This window comes from Podarcis melisellensis, assembly GCF_964234715.1.
Source record: "Podarcis melisellensis genome assembly, chromosome: 5".
Classification (NCBI taxonomy): domain Eukaryota; kingdom Metazoa; phylum Chordata; class Lepidosauria; order Squamata; family Lacertidae; genus Podarcis; species Podarcis melisellensis.
Genome location: NC_138537.1, coordinates 52,742,206 through 52,761,003, shown reverse-complemented (window position 1 = coordinate 52,761,003; position 18,798 = coordinate 52,742,206). Strand labels below are relative to the sequence as shown.

The 18,798-nt window shown below is 44.1% G+C and overlaps 1 protein-coding gene and 1 long non-coding RNA gene across 3 annotated transcripts in view; one reads left to right on the top strand and one right to left on the bottom strand.

Moving 5' to 3' along the window:
- GRK5 (G protein-coupled receptor kinase 5) overlaps window positions 1-9,165 on the bottom strand; it is a 153,426-nt gene extending 144,261 nt beyond the window's left edge. Inside the window, exon 1 of one of the 2 annotated variants that reach the window (XM_081912752.1) lies at window positions 8,748-9,165. In XM_081912752.1, the coding sequence (XP_081768878.1) occupies window positions 8,748-8,799 (52 nt within the window). In that variant the 5' untranslated portion in view covers window positions 8,800-9,165. The remainder of the gene's footprint in view (window positions 1-8,747) is intronic. The other variant, XM_081912751.1, reaches the window with a different exon arrangement.
- LOC309370788 lies at window positions 4,744-17,935 on the top strand. The gene is made up of 2 exons (XR_014168695.1): window positions 4,744-5,127; window positions 17,622-17,935. It is a non-coding gene; the product is annotated as an uncharacterized lncRNA (long non-coding RNA).
- The last annotated feature ends 863 nt before the right edge of the window (window positions 17,936-18,798 follow it).

Below are 18,798 nucleotides of genomic sequence, written 5' to 3'. Positions count from 1 at the left end.
TGAGCAGAATAGTAAGCATACTATGTACTGTTTGAAACACAATGAAACCTGTGATACGGTAAAGCGTTTAAGCTATCTTCTTTGGAATTTGTCCTAACACTATCTAATCTCCAAGGGATGTGTAAATCCCTGTTTCAGGAAGCAATTATAAACCAGAAAATATTTCTCTACTATAGGCAAATCCATTTTTTGATGGAATTCCAGGTGTTTTGCCAGCTGTGAAGCATCAAGGCCACAGTCCTATAAAGTGCAGCAAACAGAATGGATCTGCAGGCACCTGGAGATTCTATTGCATGGCTTGAATGGGCAAGCTGCTTTAGGATTAAAATTGGCTTTACCTCTTCAGCCTTGCAAGCAACTGCAGGAGGAATATCCTATTTTATTTTATTTTGGCTTGATGCGTGATTGTCCCTTGCATGCACACAAATGGCTTTGCAGAACAGCAGGCTTTGTGCCCAAGCCTGCAAATGTATGCCAACAGTACTCCACAGTGAAGGACTTGCAGGAGGCTCACACAATTTATAGTAACCTGTCCTCACACAAAATGTTGGCCAGGGTGGGGTAAACATCACATCTGGCAAGCAATTTGTAGTGCCAGATGACAAAGAGGCTCAGGATTTTGGGGTTGGACTCTGCATGTATCTGCATCTCATGTCAGCTGAGCCTCAAAGTCAGTCATTATCTCTGACGGGAAAAGGGCCCGATTTTTATTATTATATTTGTTTCAGCTCTTGTGGCAGCTTAAAGGCTAACAGATTTATGATGGAATAAGCTTTCATGGACTACAGCCCACTTCATGATGAGATGATGCCATGATAAATTTGTAAGTCTTTAAAATGCCACAGGACACCGTTGTGGTTTTTTTGCTGCAACAGAATACGGAGGTTATTACTTCATTTCAGTACTTGCAGATTTAAAACAGCTTCTTCAAAGGGTGAAGTTTTGAAAAGAGGGAAAGCGGGCACCTTTACACAGAAAACTAGATGCTAGACAGAGATGGGCAGATATCGATTCATCCAGACCCAAATTTCATTCTTATCCCCTTTGTTCTCACTGCCACTTCCCCAGGGAAGAGATGTTGGATCTACCTACTGTGGTATTAATGGGCATACACTGCACAACACATCAAACATTTAAAGCACCTTCCTCGATAAAAAAGAATGGGAACTGTAGTTTCCCCTTCAGAGATACAGTTCTCAGCATCCTTAAACCACAATTCCCAGGATTCATCAGGGGAATGTTTTAAACATACTGTGTTTATACAGTCACAGCAGCTGCATACACATGAATATATACATTTTTCCAAACATCAATTGGTGGGAGCAATTTCTGTTCTTAGCACAGTATGTGTAAGCTTGCTTGTGAAGCGGGAGAGAAGCTGGCACACAGACAGACACACATCAGCTTCCAACACAAAAGGAAGACACATCGACGCGGTGAGGTAAGCAGAAGCACATCTGTTGCACTCTATTTTATTAGATAATATTTAATGTCATTCGACTAGAACTGATCTTTTGGCATCTACTAAATATTGCACCATCTTGCATTACGTCGGGAAGGCATGGCCCATGCATATTCCAATGCCATGGAATAATGCAGAGCTGTTCCAATGGCTGGTCACAATGCTACACTGAAGAAAAGGCAATCTGCAAGTTGTGAAAGGCGCCACTCACACCGACAAAGGGAGCCCTTTCCCCTTTCAGAACCTGATGTGTAAAATGAACATCCCGGCCTCTGTAACTACCTGCACATGAACTCAAGACACTTTCCCACTCACTGCAGCCACACAAGACAGTTTTATCAAGATCAAAACCGCCATCTTCCAACTCACGCCCAAGGGCAAGAAAAGTTGACTGCTGGCATGGAATACATGCACATTATCAAGCTAGCACAGCTTTCACCAAGCTGGTGCCTGTCAAATGCGGTTGGACTCCAACTCCCATCAGCCCCAGCCAGCCTGGTCAATGCTAGGAATAACAGGAGTTGTAGTTCAAAACATCAGGAGGGGTTCGGGTTGGCAAAGACTGGACTAACAGTTTCTCCCTTGTCAAATTAACCATTGGAGAAATAGCCCCGCAAATCCCAATTCGACGTATGATATCCAACCCACTTGTGATGGAAGGAAGAGCATCCATTTGTAGGGGTGGAATGAAGGCTGCCATCTTGCTCCTTGGGAAACAAGACGAGCAGGAGGAGTTGCCTTTCCCAGAGTCAGATCAGTGGTCCACCTAGTATTATCTACTCTGACCAGCAGCAACCTTTCAAAGTATCAGGCAGATCCCTCCCAGCAGCAGTATATGACATCCAAGTTTAACTAGAGATAGTGGGGGTTGAACTTTGGACCATCTGCATGCAAATGGACATGCAGACTTTAAGGTGGGAAGACACACTCCTGTTACAGAGAAGGGACTTAAGAGATGAAACAGACTCATCAAAAGGCAAAGCCTGGTGTAGCCCGGGCTAATTTCAGCTTGGAAATAAATCTGCTGGTGCAGCAGTCCCCAACCTGGTGCCCTTCAAATATGTTGGACTACAACTGCCATCAGCAATCTGGAGGATTATCAGGTTGGGGAAAGCTGAGCTAGTGTCACAAAACCTGGAGATTCATTGCACAGAGAGTCAATTGCCCAGAAACCGATGATTTCCTTTCCTATACAGTAACCCGTTTTCTAGTTTAAGATGTATGACAGCATAGCAAAGGCATAAGGTAGGAACTGTACTCCTAGACTTTTTTTCAGGCTCTTCCATTTATATTTACTTCATGATTGCTTTTATTTAACAAGTGAACATCATTTTAATTAAAATGTTTTATGGGATTTCAGTTCTTTGATTTTCAGTTCTTTTGATGGCCCAAGGCACACATCAAAGATATGGATATTTGAGGATCAGAAAAAAGAAGGGGGGATCTATTGCATGATAACAAAATTTATCCACATTGAAAAGTTTTCTTCCAATTTCATTTTCCATACGTTGCATGGATTTTCATTAGTTAAAACAAGAATGTAAACTTCTCTGCAGAACGAGACACCTCATGCTCCATATCACCGTAACAATCTACTGATGCTACATTCAAAACGATAGCATCATGCAAATTATTGTTCCATCACATCAAGATTAAACACACCATTGATGCCAAATAAGGAATCAATTTCAGCAGTATTCACCTTTGCTAAACAGGGTCTGTGGTATTCTAGAGCCTGTTTATTTTAATTCTAGAGTTGATAATTTCAGTTCATAAACAGCAAATAATGTCATGAAACAAAACAGGTCACTTTGCTATTTCCAAAACAAAAAACATTGGCCTGATGACCCTGTCTGGTTTAAGTATTAAGAATTTATTTGCAAGATCCCCTTCGGATCTTGAAGTATGGGTCCCCCCAACAAAATTCAAAATTTGGCTTTGTAATTTGGAATTTATGTGATGTGATTTAATTTGATGTGATTGGCCGGTTAATAAAAATTATTTATAAAAAAAAAGAATTTATTTGCAATTGAAATAATGCTATTTAGGTAAACCAGGTACCCAGAAGACATGAAGAAGTGTAATTTTAAATACATTGTGTTTTGAGGGCATGCAAAGTTGCAGTGGGGGTTGGGGACAGACTTCCCATCAATAGAAACGATTAAATCTTGTCTGTTACCTAACTTAAATGTTAATCCATCTTCCCAACCAGACATTTGATACTACAACTCCCATCAGCCCCAATACACCTGGACAGCACCAGGTTGGAGATTGAAATGTGGGAGAGGCTCTGCCAGTCAGCATGAGATCTTTCCTAGCCCTAGCTAAAGATGCCATGGATTGAAATTTGGACCTTTGGTTTCTGCTTCACCACTGAGCTGCATCATTTCCCCTTCATGCACACCAGCGATTAAGCTGCAAGAAAAACAACAAAGCAATTTTGGTGTGCAATACGTTGAGATTTGTATTTTGGGAGATGCCTTCAAAACGTCGCTTTCTGGTGATGCTCCTACACAAAAAGGTATGCTGTGAACTGGCTCCAAGTCCTTCTTAAACTGTGGGCAGAGTCATTCCTGCAATAATTTTTTGAGGCTAAGCCACCAGCAAACACATTAAAAGGTTACAGCTGAACACCTTCCCTGGGTAAACTTCCCAGGACCGATCCTATGAGCTGTTTATAACACTTCGCTCCGGAATGCTTGCGGGAGGATTTCCAAAACTCCTTTTGTGTGCACATCAGATCACACAGAATCGTTTAAAATCAAGAGATGCAAAACAGAGAAATGTTGCTTCCCCCCTCCCAAAAAAAATAGAGAACACCAGTTCTTTATTCTCAAAAACAAAAAATTATACTCACATATGGTTTTGGCAGTGTAGCAGAGAAACTTGGAATTTGTTAGTTATAGCAATGCTTGAACAATATTTTGTATGGTATGAATTATCCCTGTTGATTGTGGTATAATAATAAACATCACATTTATTTATTAACCAAATTTTTAAACCTCCCTTTATTCCATAGCAATCACAGAGCAGTTTATGGCATAATAAATAAAAATTATATGCAATGTCAATAGAATACCCCCCCAAAAAAATCTTGTGCATGCCACATCATCAAACTAGGCAGGCTGGCTAACTTTAATGGAGAAATATACAAAGCATTTTCCTTCAGTTATCTGGATTCTTTTGAACAATATAATACTTCACCTAGGAAGCAGAAGCCATGGCTGAAATGGTGGCAGGTTTTACTCTATTACTACATTAATCTTCTGGTCCACTTAATCTTCTGGTCCACTTCCTGGTTGCTGTACTGACATTGCTTTTAGCCTTTATCTCTCATTTCTGAAACATCAAGGCCTCCACACCAAGCTGTTATCTGAAGTGTCTGGATGAAAGTCTCTTAGAATGTAAAGGTTTCCAAAATGTCATGACATAACTTGGATTATTCTTAACCTACATATTTGACCTTTGTGATTAAGCTTCTCCAGAACTGCTTAAGTGTATCCCACCACTGGACAAGTGGAATGACTATTTTAAACCTAGTTCTGTAGCACAGGGAGAGTGTGCATGTACCAAAAAGATCAAGCAGCTGAAGTTTGCAGTAGAAGTGTTTCCTCTAAAACGTAGATGGCTGAAGGTCCAGATGCTGAAAAATAACCATGGTTAAGGTAAGAGACTTTCCGAAACTAAATGATTTGCAACAAATATTTTTGCAAAAGTAACTTATTTATTAATATTCTGCAAAAGGCCACGACATTGCTCTGTCTAATTCAGTACTGTATACTGAATGGCAACAGATTTCCAGGGCTTCAATATATTCCCCCACACACACCTAGAGATGCCAGGTGATACTTTTTGCATGGAAAGCATGCTATCAATCACCGATCTACAACTCTTGCTTGTTATTTTTGTGACGGTGTATTTTGCCGGCGATGTTGTTTTTTTATTTTTAAAAAATTGTGGCTTGCAAGTTGCGGCTGATTGTTTGGTCACAGGATCAAAAGAACAGTGGGGAACGCAGCGCCACTCCTGTCGCCAAAGATGATTTGTGTATTGCTTTGCTTTCTGGTGACAGTACAGCTCTCTGAACAGATTTTTAAACGGCTGGCTCAAGGGGTACATTTCTGGATTAGTCACGAAGAACATTTGTGAAGGAGTGACCAGTCACAGATTATATGCAGAATTACAGGCAAAACTAATTTGGAAAGGAAAATATCGGCTTGAATTTTTGGAATATTAAGGCAGGATTCAGGGAGGATCTGCATTAAAGCACCTCCCATGTTCAGTTGGAAGGTAAACATCCAATAGCTATATGGACACTCATTCCTACTAATCTCCTCCTCTTGCCTCAACTCTGTCTATACTTGGGGTCTATTTAGGCTAACATTATAATATAGCGTTTCTTCACCTGTCCTGTGTCACAGCTGAAGTGTATCTTATTCTGAAATGACTAATGTATGTCGTCTTTGGGTTTATGGTTATGTTTTATTGAAATGTGATCTGAACATTCAATATTTTTTTTAAAAAAATAGCCAAGATTAACATGTGTTGCTCTACATTGTGTCCATTTATTGAAAAAAGTAGCAGAAAACCAGTGTAACCTCTGAAGAGCCATTACAGACAGAAATAGGCTTCCTTTAAAAAGGAGAAGCTGATAAGTGATGGATTGCACAAGAGGAACCTATTCTAAACTGAACATTTCATCAACATTGGGTTCTGTTCGTTGAACAACTGATATGGATTGAAACGTCTTGAGCAGCTGATTCTGTCTGAACGCGAAACGACAAATAGACCGATTTAAAGTACTCCATTACAACCCAGTATTTAGACATATCATTTTGTGCACTCACAGCGGTGCACCATTGTTACGTTTTCACATTAAAAATTATAAAGTAAAATATTAAGAGTGGCAGAAACCTTCCACAATATTAAAGGGGGTGAAATAAATAAATAAATACATGCAATAACTGAAGTTGGTTGGAAGAGCAACAGGAGAATCTAGAGCCATCACAAAAACTCATTGGAAGAAGAAAAGCAGGAAAGAAACAGAATCTTCAAGTGTCTGGCTTGTTACGATTACAGGTTGGAAAGTCGCTGCATAGAGAACAAAACCAGTCATGTGTGAATCCTCCTTGAGCCTCTAATAAACAGAGGCACAAGTCTGCAGCAGTTTAAAATGTGCAAACACTGCTTCATGCTCTTTCTAGAGGGGGTGGGGAAGAATCCTCATAAAGCATCCATGTGAGGATTGTGTGAACATTTAACCTACCCTTGTAGACGAACCAATACCTTCAAGCATAGAAAACAAGTGCATCTCCACCTCGCCAGTCGAACCAACAACAAATTGATCACAAGTACTTTTTCTGAAACCTGCAAAAAGGTTTGAAAGTTTTCCCCTAACCATTAAATGCATGCTAATGTTCAGCCACTAGATGGCTCATCACAGATGTTCTGGGACCATTTCTCCCTTTAGCGTTTGCTGGGGAGAGAGAGAGGGAGAGAGAGAGTATGTGCTGCCTCTTTCATTAATACTAACAGTGCCTTTAGAAAAGCTCTTAGTGATATGCAAGGATTTTTGCCAAGTGTCTGTTATGAACAATGTCTGTTTCTCCTCTCAGATCAGGCATGTTATTCTGTCCACATTTCGTTACCGAAAAGAATTAGGGGCATAGCTCAATATTTAGCTCAGCATTTATCTCCTATATTCTTACATAATGTTTATATTTACTGGGTAATCAATTGCGCAAATGCACATTGTTCTCTGGATACTATGGGAGGTATCCTTGCAAGAGTTTCACGAGGTTCAATACGGGAAGTTAGACGAGACACGACGGCCACATTCATAAAATTTGAAAGACCGCCTAACGCAGCCTGTGCGGTAATACAGGGACCATCTCTCTACAGGCCCTCCCCAACCGCTTATGCAATCCAGACCACAGTCTGAAAATTAGTTAGGGGGCCATTAGATGCATTTCTGAATGGATCATCTAGCGTTGAGGGTGGGACGTTTAAATAATCACAGCTTGTTGGTGGGCTCAGAGGTAAGGAAACAAAAGGCTGAGATTAAAGCACCCCACCCACTACCTGATTAAAGAGCACCAGGGATGTGGCACAAGTGGAAAATGAATGCCTTGGGTCGCTTTGAGCAGCTGCAATTGTTCCCCTGCTGCTCTCCCAGATAAAGGACACTCTCCTCCACCTTCTCCGTATATTAGGAGGTGTGCATCAGCCTGGGAATGGTCAAAAGGTAGCACACAGGACCTGCCTCTGGTTCTGACTTGGGGGGGGGGCTCTTCATTCATCAAATGGTGTGAATGAGAGCTTCAGATACTGCAAGCCTGTCTTCAAAAGGCAAGCCCTTCAGATGTAACTGCCTCTCTGAGAGGATATCCTCCCCTGAAAGGTTGGGGTTAGGCTGAGCCAAAAGGGATAAAAGGAAAAAAGAAAACATGCTGTCATTCAAGAAGAGAAAGCCACTTCCCCTACCCAGATGATGCGAGACAGTAAAACAGACTGGGGCGGGGGGGGGTGTTCCCAGTGATGAAGCTGGCGATGGTCATAATAAACCCAGGAGCCATTTGGAGCAGAGATGGCTATCATACCTTCCCTACAAGCAACCAGCCCCCGCCTTTTATTTTGCGAATTTAAATTACACACGCACAGACGTATTATAACAGCAGCTTCTGCAAAGAAAAATCAAAGCACCCCTCAATCCCTTCCTTAGAATGCCATGCCTTCTTTTGCATCAGTTGGGGCGGGGCGCTTTCCCCATGCCAGCGAATTTGCCCCTCGCAGAAGTCTACTTGCATCCATTTACCTCCTCTTCGTCTCAGCGGAGGACACCCAAAGAAAGCCCTTTGGCGACTAGTTTCTGCACACTCCCCCCCCCCTTACGTCAGCCCTCCTCATCCAGACACACAGAGCCCCCTCCGGGCTCCGGAGCCAGAAGTTCTCGCTTCTGCGCTCCCCGGGAGCGGATGCGTTCGCAGCTGACCTTTTCCAAACAATGCACGCCGAAATCACACCCGCACGTCTGGAGGGGCGAGCCCGGAGGGGAAGTTTCGTGGCGTCTCGATGCCGCCGAGCTGCCCACCTCCGCCGAGGCGAATTCCTTCGAAAGGTGCGCGTCGCGCAGAGAGAGGGCTGCCAGCCTGCGCGCGGCTCCGCCACCGCGCGCCCCTATGCCTCGCCATCCCCCCTTTGCCCCTTTCCCCCACCGCGCAGGGCGAGGGAGGGTGAAATGCGGCAGGCGGAAAAGAGAGCGAGCGAGAGATGGATGCTCGCTTACCTTCGCGGGCTTTGAGCAGGACCGTGTTGGCCACGATGTTTTCCAGCTCCATTGACAAGCTCCGTCAGGGCGCTGCGGCGAGGATGTCAATGGCAGGAGGCGCGCCCGGGTCTCTCTCTCTCTCTCTCTCTCCGCTCCGCTCGTGGAAGGAGCAGCAGCAGCAAGCAAGCAGCCCGGTCCCGCCGTCCGTCCCTAGGGCATTCTTTCTCTTCCTCCTCTCGATCCCTCCGTCGAGCTGCCTCCCTCGGCGAAGCGCCGCTGCCTGCTCGCTGGCTCGCTCTCCGCCGTCCAGCCCTCGAGTCCCGTCCGCGCACCTCCCTCCTTACGTCTCTCCCTTACTCCATTCTCCGCGCCGACAGGCAAAGCCCGCCCTCCCGCCTACCTCCCCTCCTCTGACGGTGTCAGGTTACAGGCGCTCGCTGCCTCCCTCCGCGGGGGTGTGGCACGGCCCAGCCAGTTCCGCAGCATAGCGCAGGCGCCGTGCTCCACAGCTGGCTCGCACCTCGGCGCTCGCCCAGCCGGGCATGCTGGGAGATGTAGTCTCGGGGCGCTTCCCCGGGCCGTGCGTTTCCCGCGCGCGCACGCAACTGGCCGGAGGGAGAGCAGGGCGGGCGCGTGTGTAGCTGTGTGTGCGTTTTGCAGCTGCCTTGTGCAGTTGGGAAAGGAGACGGGAAGCGGCAGAGCGAGCGGAAATGGTCTGGACTTGCAAACTGGGCTGCATGCTGCGCCAGGGAGGGTGGACCGTAACGATCTTTCTGCAGGTTGTCGATCAGCTCCCTCGCATTAGCGACAGAAGTTGCTGGTGGAAATACTGCGAGCTCGGATGTCTGCTGCGATGCTGCTTTCCTTTGCCTGAACGGCAACAGGATTGAATGGAAGAAAGAGACATAAACTACTTAAGATGCAGGCTGCGTCTCCTTCTTCCATACAATTTTTGTTGCAATTGTTAAATAGATTCTGCTTCCTGCTGTGCATTTTATCATATTTACGTCCCAGTCTTCAAGGAGTTCAGAGCAAGTGGCTGTGGTGTAGTTTTTACTGGGAACGACAGAACCTGTTGAACTGCTGGCTGAAACACAGTTGTGAAGCCCAATACCATTTGAGTGACAATCCTGTCTCCAGGTTTGCTGTTTGGATCGGAGATCAGATCGGGATAAACAAAGTTAACAAGCATTTCATATGGCCAGTCCTAATAATTCTGAGTTTATGACTGATACTTTCGCCCTATATAAAACTATAACTCTCTGTTACTGTTTTCTACTGGATAGGATAAATGAATTGGGAAGACACTGAAAGCCTGTAGCCTCTTTCTAAACTGATTTGCTAGGGACTTGTAAGCCCCAGTGAACAGTGGGACTTACTTGCGACTTAATGAACATGCATTGGGTTGTACTATGTGATGCACACTCCAACAATGAATTGTGGTTTAAGGAGGCCGCAGTCCTCCCTTTTGCTGGATTGGATGCCTCTGAGGGAAATAGACTGGTTGCAGATCCATCCTTGGCTTTGGTCTTACCCCACAAAATGCCCCATTTTAGGGCCTTACATCAGCTAGGGCTGACAGAATTTCCGCTGGTGGTAGCTTGACAGCAGCCTGCATCTGGAGGTGGCGCGCAGGAGTGCACAGGGACTTGAGCTTGATGGAAGAGAGAAACCTTTGCCACATCCTAACGCTTGCCAGGAACACAGATAAGGGGCTCTGTTAATAGAGATCAAGCCCCTTTGACTTCAGAGGGAGTTCATTCCAAGTCAGTGTGCATAGGATCAAAGTTGCATATTAAATAGGTAATTTGAAAACTACAGCCCAAATCGGAGCTGCTATTATACACTTCTACTGAACAAGAGAAATCACTGTGTTTCCAATATGGATGGCTATGCATTTTCTGTGATAGCTGCAGGGCATTGGTGTGTTTGAAACATGGACAAAAAGGCCTTGATAGAATTGCAGAGACTTTTCATTTGCTAAAACATGTAAAGCTGCCCTTGTTCTCAGGTGGAGTGATTGAGAAATTATGATCTTACTGAAATAAAACAGTGGCATTGCAACCTGGGTAGCAATAGGTATGCAGTCAGAACCCACTTACTTCAGAGTAGTTCCACAGGCTATGACAAGGGTTAGGCAGCCATTAGTGCATTAAGAGCAGAGCGTTTACTAGTGCAAGTGCTCCTAACTGGTCACTCTCCCGACATGGAGGCTCCCTGTTAAGTAGGGTGAATCACATGGAAAACTGCTTTGTTTTCGCTTCTGCACGGATCACACAGAAGCAGTTTTCAGTGGCCTCCTCACAGATAGGAGCTGCAATATTTGAATCGGCCCATGGTTGTTTCCCCTTGCTGATTGGCCCTTTCCTGCAGAAATTTAAGACTTGTTTACAGTAAGCCCCTTAAGACATGAGAGACCATTATGAGATCTCATGAGAAACGCAGTTCAGATGCTTACTGTTTGGAGACAAGCGTATCCAGAACTTCTGTCTCTCCTCCGGGGTGATTAATAACATCCCTTCAGCAACAGCTGTGCTAGAAGTCCAGTTAATTGACCACAGCAATCCCCCGGTAGACCTTGAGTTGTGCCATGGTGCCACCTAGTGGCTTTCTTATATTTGGGATGAAGAAGACAGGCTGCGCCCAACCTCTGTGGCAAGTGGCCTCCAAGTCTAGTCATGAGCATCAGGCAGTGCCACTCGAGTGCAAATGATGGAGAATATGCAGCAGCCTGTTGCCTGGTATGGTTCTTGCTCTGGTCAGGGAGCAGAGGTGAGAGATTGGTGTGCTGCCCTGACCATGGCATGTCTGCCTGCTCTTGGGCAGATATGCTACAAAAAAAAACTATTGCCTGCACCACAGATTAGCCACTTGTGCCTTAACCCCAAATGATGTCAATTTCCCCAAGTTTTTCACGTTTTGTCTTATTTATTTTACAAGTTCTGTTCCTTTCCATGGCCCTATGGAGCCCTCAGTGTATACAAACATAGCAAAAATGCATCTTTATAAACAGCTAAAATCAGATAGATGTTTTAGCTAGTGTGGTCCACGGACCAGCATGCTGTAACTGGGTGTGGGAGAGTTGCCTGATCTCAAACAGTTCAACAGCAAGTGCCCATTTTACAGTCCACCAAAAGCCACCAAGTGCTGTCTTTTTTTTTTGGACGTATTTTTCCAAGAAGCATTTTTGGTTTGCCAACTTCTCTCTCTCTCTCTCTCTCTCTCTCTCTCTCTCTCTCTCTCTCTCTCTCTCTCTCTCTGTGTGTGTGTGTGTGTGTGTGTAACAGAGAGGGGAGGAGAAATCCACCCTCATTGTGGGATCACTGTTTTTAATGATACATCAATGTTGAAGCCACTGGTGTAATCCAGAGAATACTAGTCCTTATCTCTTTATAAGATGCACAGTGTATTTCTCTCAAGGAGGCTTATTGGTTATTATCTGGGGTTGGCATTTTTAACCACAGCTCCCCAAGCATTCTCCTTAAGACCTTTTCTCTCGTGGAATTGCATAGCAGTAGCTCGTGTGATTTCAGAAGAATACTAGCTTTCCGTTACGTTAATGGAAGACCACAGGCATGACACCACAAACTGCATTTTGAGGCTTGGATTGTAGTCATCTGTTGAACCATTAAAGTCAGTGGAGTTAATTGCTAAGTATTTGTGTAGCATTTTTATGTTTGTGGAGCATTTTACAATCCTCTTCAGTTGTGCTCATAAAACACCCACAAGGCAGATGGGGATGGAAGAGAATTTTTGATGGATTTGCATTTTTAAGTGAACGGACCCAATTTGCACCGCTGGGGCTGAAGCATGGATCAGAACAGAATGAGCCTTCAGATTCTGCATTTCTCTGAATTCTGCAGTATTCTTCGCTCAAAAAAGTACCATATATGTCTGTGCATGCCTATTATGGGATAAAATCGTTTATGAGTGGCATACATTGAGATTAAATACATATCTAAATGTGGATTTAAATTTGGTTTCATATGAATTTTTTATTTCCCCATTACTGCAGCTCTGAAGCAGGAAATAGTGCATCAGCTGAATTTCATCTGTCTTGCAGAAGGAACAGGGAGTTTTGTGTACCTGACAACGTCAGGAAAGAGGCCACAACCTTCAAAATGAAATGGGAATAATAGGAGCTACATAATAGCCACTTGAGAGTGTGATTTGCATATCACAGTTAAGCCTGGGGTACAATAGCTCAGAAATCTATGGAACTTGATCCTGCACATACTTACTTGGAAATATCCAATGCTGTACTCGCACAAGGATGCTCATGCAAAGGGAGTTTTGACCCCTTTCTGCCCACTGTGCCCTCTAAAAGACCTCTTCTGAACAGGCTGTGCTGGTTGCTTCCACCTGATTTCCCATTTCTACTGTGGCACAGAGTAACTGTTCTGATTAAATAATAAGTTGTTTTTCATTATTCTTAATATAGCGGTATCAGTATGCACAGCAGCTTACAGGCTACCAGAGGACAGTCCCCTGCCCCGATGCCCTTACAATCTAATATTCCTCCCCAGGGAACCAGCAGAGGAAGCGGAGGCAGCGATAAATGCTTTGACGAAACCTCCTTATGGATGGCGGCAAAGTAACTCATTGATGATGCTGGCTCTTCCCAAATGAGCTCTTCCTCAAAAACAGAAGCGCTAACACTGATCGTGCATGCAGACGAATGCCTCCGTAGCCAAATATTTAAATATTCAATTTCAATATTTGCATAAATGATCTGAAATAAAATGTTTACTTGGATCCGATAACTGTTTCAGGTTCTTCACTGGGAGGAGGTACGGCTTTGTGCATATGGTTTATAGCACATTCAGCCACAGCATTTCTGGCAAAAAGGGATCTCGGGTGGCAAGATGGGGAAGACCCTGAAGAAAAGGGTTGGGCTTGATGGGCCAATGGTCTGGCTCAGGTTAAGGCAGCTTCACGTGCTTCATATCCTGGAACGTTGGCCAGTCATGGCGGCTGGGCTGGCGTACCTGGTCTTTTAGCATTAGCATCTGTTTGCCAGTTCACGAAAGCCAGAGTTTGCAGACCTGCATTCTAGGCGGCTGTCCCACAAGTATAGAATTTCTCTCCCCCACCCTTCACTGCCCCATGCTTGACAAAGGCTAGGTATTGAAAGTGCTGTTGGCCAAATAATTGCTCTTGGTGGTGGTTTTTTTGACAAGGTTGAACTGTGGGAGGGACGCGGATTTACAGTGATGTACTAAATGTTATTGGCTTTTACTGAATGATAACTGGGTCAACAGCTTCTTTTAAAGAAAACCTTGCCATTTCCTCCTAGCAGTTGCAGACTTATTACCTACCCAGGGTGCTTTGGCTAAGGCAAGGTAGACATTTAAGTAAAATTTGCGATAGGTCTTTGCTGCACATGATCTTACACGTGTTTGATTGGGAGTAACTAAACTGAGATCGGCGTAACCTACTCCCAATTAAGCATGCAAAAGATGGCAATGTTGCAGCCTGGTCCTATTTGCCCTACTGGGTTGACCCAGCACTGCAACCCATACTCTGCCTTTAATTCATGGTGAGAGGGTTTTCCATAGCTTAGTCTCCCATGTACTTTTTCTCCTCTGGAGAAGAAATATTTTTTTAAAAGACACATAACCCAGTGTAGTTTTCATTTGGAACTGGCTAAGGAAAATCTCTAAGCCTAGAATTATAAAGGTATAAAGAGGGGGGCGGGGAGTCCCAAGTAAACCTTTAAATTTTGCTTCACAGTCTCTTTTAAGAAGGAAGGTATTTTTCATTCACAGCTAAGCAGGGACACTTCATAAAACACCTTTTGATAAACACAGGCTGTCAGAGGGGGAAAATGGTCGAGCAGCCATCTTTCAGGGGCCTGGGAGTGAAACGCTAACACATTTATTCCCCCCTCAGTACAAAAGCTGAAATTTGGCCTCACTGTAATAAGAAAAGAAGACTGGTAAATGAAGGGCTGTGTTATGAGCTGTTGCAGCGGATGAGTCACCAACTGAGTGGGCTTGCAGGTCTGCAGCTGTGAATACTGCAGTAACAGACTGTCTCCTGTCTCTACAGGAGAAGGCGAAAATTCTTGGGTTGTTTTTTTTCCAAGACAAAATTTCCAATGAGAAACAAATACTTTCTATAAGGATTATTCATGGGAGTAGCCTTCCAATAACTTGTTCTCCATTCCTCTTTGCATATTTAACTGTTGCATCCATGTAATTATGGGAGTCGATGGTCCACAGCTCTTTTCGGCTGCTTGGGGTCTTCCAAACACATCTGTGTAGTTCAGAGCTCTTGTTGGAACGCAGCTGCTCTTGTTTTTATTATTATTTTTAAATCAAGTTTGAATGCCCCAGCTTCAGAGAATACGTGATATTTGAAAAATGTGGTGCAGAAGGCCTTTTAATTTACTAAATTGGGTACATTTATATTTGTCTGCAAATATTTTCCAAGCTGAATCTTAATTAATGCCACCAGAAGTGAAATGATCGCATCCACAGCATCTCAAGATTTATTACTGCTAGCCGTGATGTACCAGAAATTGCAAACAAATGACACCGCCAAAGTGGAAGCATGCTTAGCAGTTTGAGTCGATGCAAATTGATCAACATCATATTCATTCAAATGGCTGGAGAACTAGGTTTTCCTCTCTGTAGTATAAAATCTGTAAGCGTAGTTGCTGGCCACCAGCTCATTATGCCTTTTCAGAGTCTCCCTCCAAATGATTAACAAATTGCCTGCCTTCAGTTAATTGTGAGGGCTACAATGAGGTTATGACCCTACAAATTGGCATATTGTCTCAACATTCGATGATGTGTCATAACAGCGGGTTAGGAGTACGCTGACCTCATTCAAAACATCTGGCAGGCAGCCTGCGTATCATAGAATTCTTACACACTCTCCCCGTGTATGGAATGAATCTGCAGTCACCTAGCAATAGCAATAGGGCAGTGCCTCTTATTTCAAAACATTCCACAGGCTCTGAAGCGTAGCATTTTATAGTTGTTAAACGGTGAGGTTTGCATGTTAGTGCTACATCCACAATGCCCGTTTCCAAGATCTCTCGTCATTACTTAATTTAAAGCAGCCACTGCCAAATGATTCCACTAGTATTTTTTAAAAAACAAAACACAACCCTTCAAATTGTTTCCAGAAATGCAATTTGGAGTGGGGGAGGGGAGTAGGATTGCCACTGGCTGCCAAAATAGAGATCCTAGCTGCCCCTTATATATTCCAAAGTTTAATTTCAACCTCTAACCAGATCCAGGGGGAAGAGGAAGGGTGGAGGAGCAGAGTAGAATATTTGTAAAATGCTTTGAGGGTTTTTTATACTAAGCAGTCTATAAATTTATGATATAATAAGTGGTGGATGCATCTTTGGTGTGTTTGGCAAATTTCCCAGTTGACATTGGGAAGTGAACAAAGCTAATTATTTGCTGTTCTTGGACCTCTTTTAAGCATAAGCAATGCTATCCCTATAAATATTCCTGCCAATTTCATAAACCAATTCAACATTATGTGAAGAAATCCCCATCAAAGATGTAATAGTAGATGGAGCGGGAACTCCCTATCTATCTATTCTCCAAGCCTGTGATCATCTTGGCTGCTTCTTTCGTAGCTGTTATGATGTCATATAATCCAGCAAACTGTACAGGTAATGCATCAAATGACAGGGCTGGAAGCCACACCCCCCCATGGCCAACCAGGTATCTGGAGGGATGTGTGAGGAAGCCTATAACAGGACATGAACCCAGGAGCCGTTTTCTTGTTGTGAATCCCCAGAACTGGCATCATTTAGAGGCTAACACAGAGCTACATGCCAATTTGCCACTCTCAGTAGCCTCATTCTCCATAAATTTGTGGGGTCTGATGAAACAGCTGATAGGACATGGGTGTGGAGGCGTGATTTTAATCTGGAAAGCCACATTCTCTTGTGAACCATATTCTGGAGACTAGAAGCTAGTGGCGCCTGGGACCAGAGGGAGGAGTGGGAAGAGCAATTGATGTGACTCTTTCCTCTCTAAACAAGCATATATTCTAGCCACACGGAAGTCACCAGTTTGCAAATGCACACACACTTCCATCCAGGCAAGCAAGAAACATGATCCCAGGTGAAGAACACATTCCAGGCAGGCAAAAGCAGTCAAGGAGTGAGAGGATGGGGGTGCGTGTGATAGGTTTGGCCTGGAGGGGGAGCAAAGAAGGTGTGGCCTACAAGGCGTATGACCTGGAGAGTGTCCCAGGAGCTAGCCAGCGAGGCCTGGGGAGCTGCACTTTGCCTCCCAGGCTTGAGGTGCCCCACCTCGTTATAGGATTTCAATAAAAGCAGAAGCAAGGAAATAAGGAAGAATGTTGTCATACCTGTTTGTGGAAAGTACTAAGAGATTAACAGGCCTGTTCCCCATGTCCTCCTTGGCTTCTTTCGCCATGGAGGCAGGTCTTCCCATTACCTGGGGTTAGTATATGAGAAAATTGAATAGCAGGTGCTAAATCCCTCAGATCTCCCCCCCCCCCCGCCAATGCAATGTTTGCCCCCAGTTCTTACAGTCTCAGATACAGAGTGGCCCTCCTACCCTTAACTGGCAGCCTGACTTTTGCCATTTCAGCAACTGGACAGGGATCAGATGTTCCTGGTCTGAGTTCTGGGCACCTGCTCAGGGGAATGCATGAAAAATCTGGTTTCAGAGGCAATTGTGGTGAGATAGCCAGTGGTGAGATGGGAAGGAGAGACTGGGATGGGATTTGGGGGACATTGGGTGGAAGGCCTGCGAGTTCGGCTGAGAGGGGGATCGTGCAGGCATTTGGCATGGAATTCCTAATTCCTACTGAAATCAAACCCTGGGCCTGGAGCAGCCCTCGTAATGTCCACAGGGAACTGACATTTCTCCTCTGTCCTTTGATTTCTTTCAGGATCTCATGAGATGGCTGACCTCCTTTCTGGAATCTGGAAACATCCTCCTTGAGGCCCTCTTCCAACTGAGGAATAGTAGTGTGGGGGTGGTTAGCTTGACAAGAAGCTGTTCAGAACGGAGCAAGGAAGACTACATGGAGGCAGGGTTGAGAACTCCCCCCCCCCCCAATCAGATATAACATTGAACTCTTGGCATGGGAAAAATGGTAGACGATGGAAATTTTGGCTTGCTGTGCAATTCAAGATAATATCCAAAAAATGGTTTATAGATGGTATCTGATGCCAAGTAAACTCAGCAGCATGTATGAGAGGATTCAATGATTGTTGGAAATGTTCAGAAAAAGATGGTTTTCTATACCATATGTGGTGGCTATGCAAGCATGCAAAAATAATAGTTGGGATATAGTATATGAGGAATTTAAAAAGATGCTTAAATTCACTTTCCTGAAAAGACTGGGAAGCCTTCTTGCTGCCAATAATAGGGGAAGAGATACCAAGGAAAGTAAGGGATTTATTTTTATATGAAGCAGTAGCCACAAGAATAACTTAGGCAAAGAACTGGAAAGAAAAGATTGTTCTGACAAAGGATCAATGGTTGCAGAAATTAATAGAGTTTGCTGAGTTAGCAAGTTGGTGGCCAAAATAAGAAATTATGATGGGGGGTGGGGGTGGGACAAGAAGTGAGTGGGAGTATCTTGAATAATACTTTTAAAAGGGTGGTATCAAGGTTAACTAGCAGTTGGGATAAGCCTATGATCAGCAGTAGACTAGATAAGGGATCAGAAAGAATGAAAAAAGGATCAAGAAACATAAGGAGATGTAGGAAACCAAAGAATATGAAACAGGATGTCAATGAAAGATAAGTCGGGAAGTCTATATAAAAAAACGATAAGATGATGAATGGAAAATGTATATATATGTATATAAATAAACATTTAAAACATTTAAACATTAGGAAGAACTTCCAGACAGTAATAGCTGTTGGACAGTGGAATTTGCTGCCAAGGAGTGTGGTGGAGTCTCCTTCTTTGGAGGTCTTTAAGCAGAGGCTTGACAACCATATGTCAGGAGTGCTCTGATGGTGTTTCCTGCTTGGCAGGGGGTTGGACTCGATGGCCCTTGTGGTCTCTTCCAACTCTATGATTCTATGATACAACATTAGGAAGGGATGAGGTG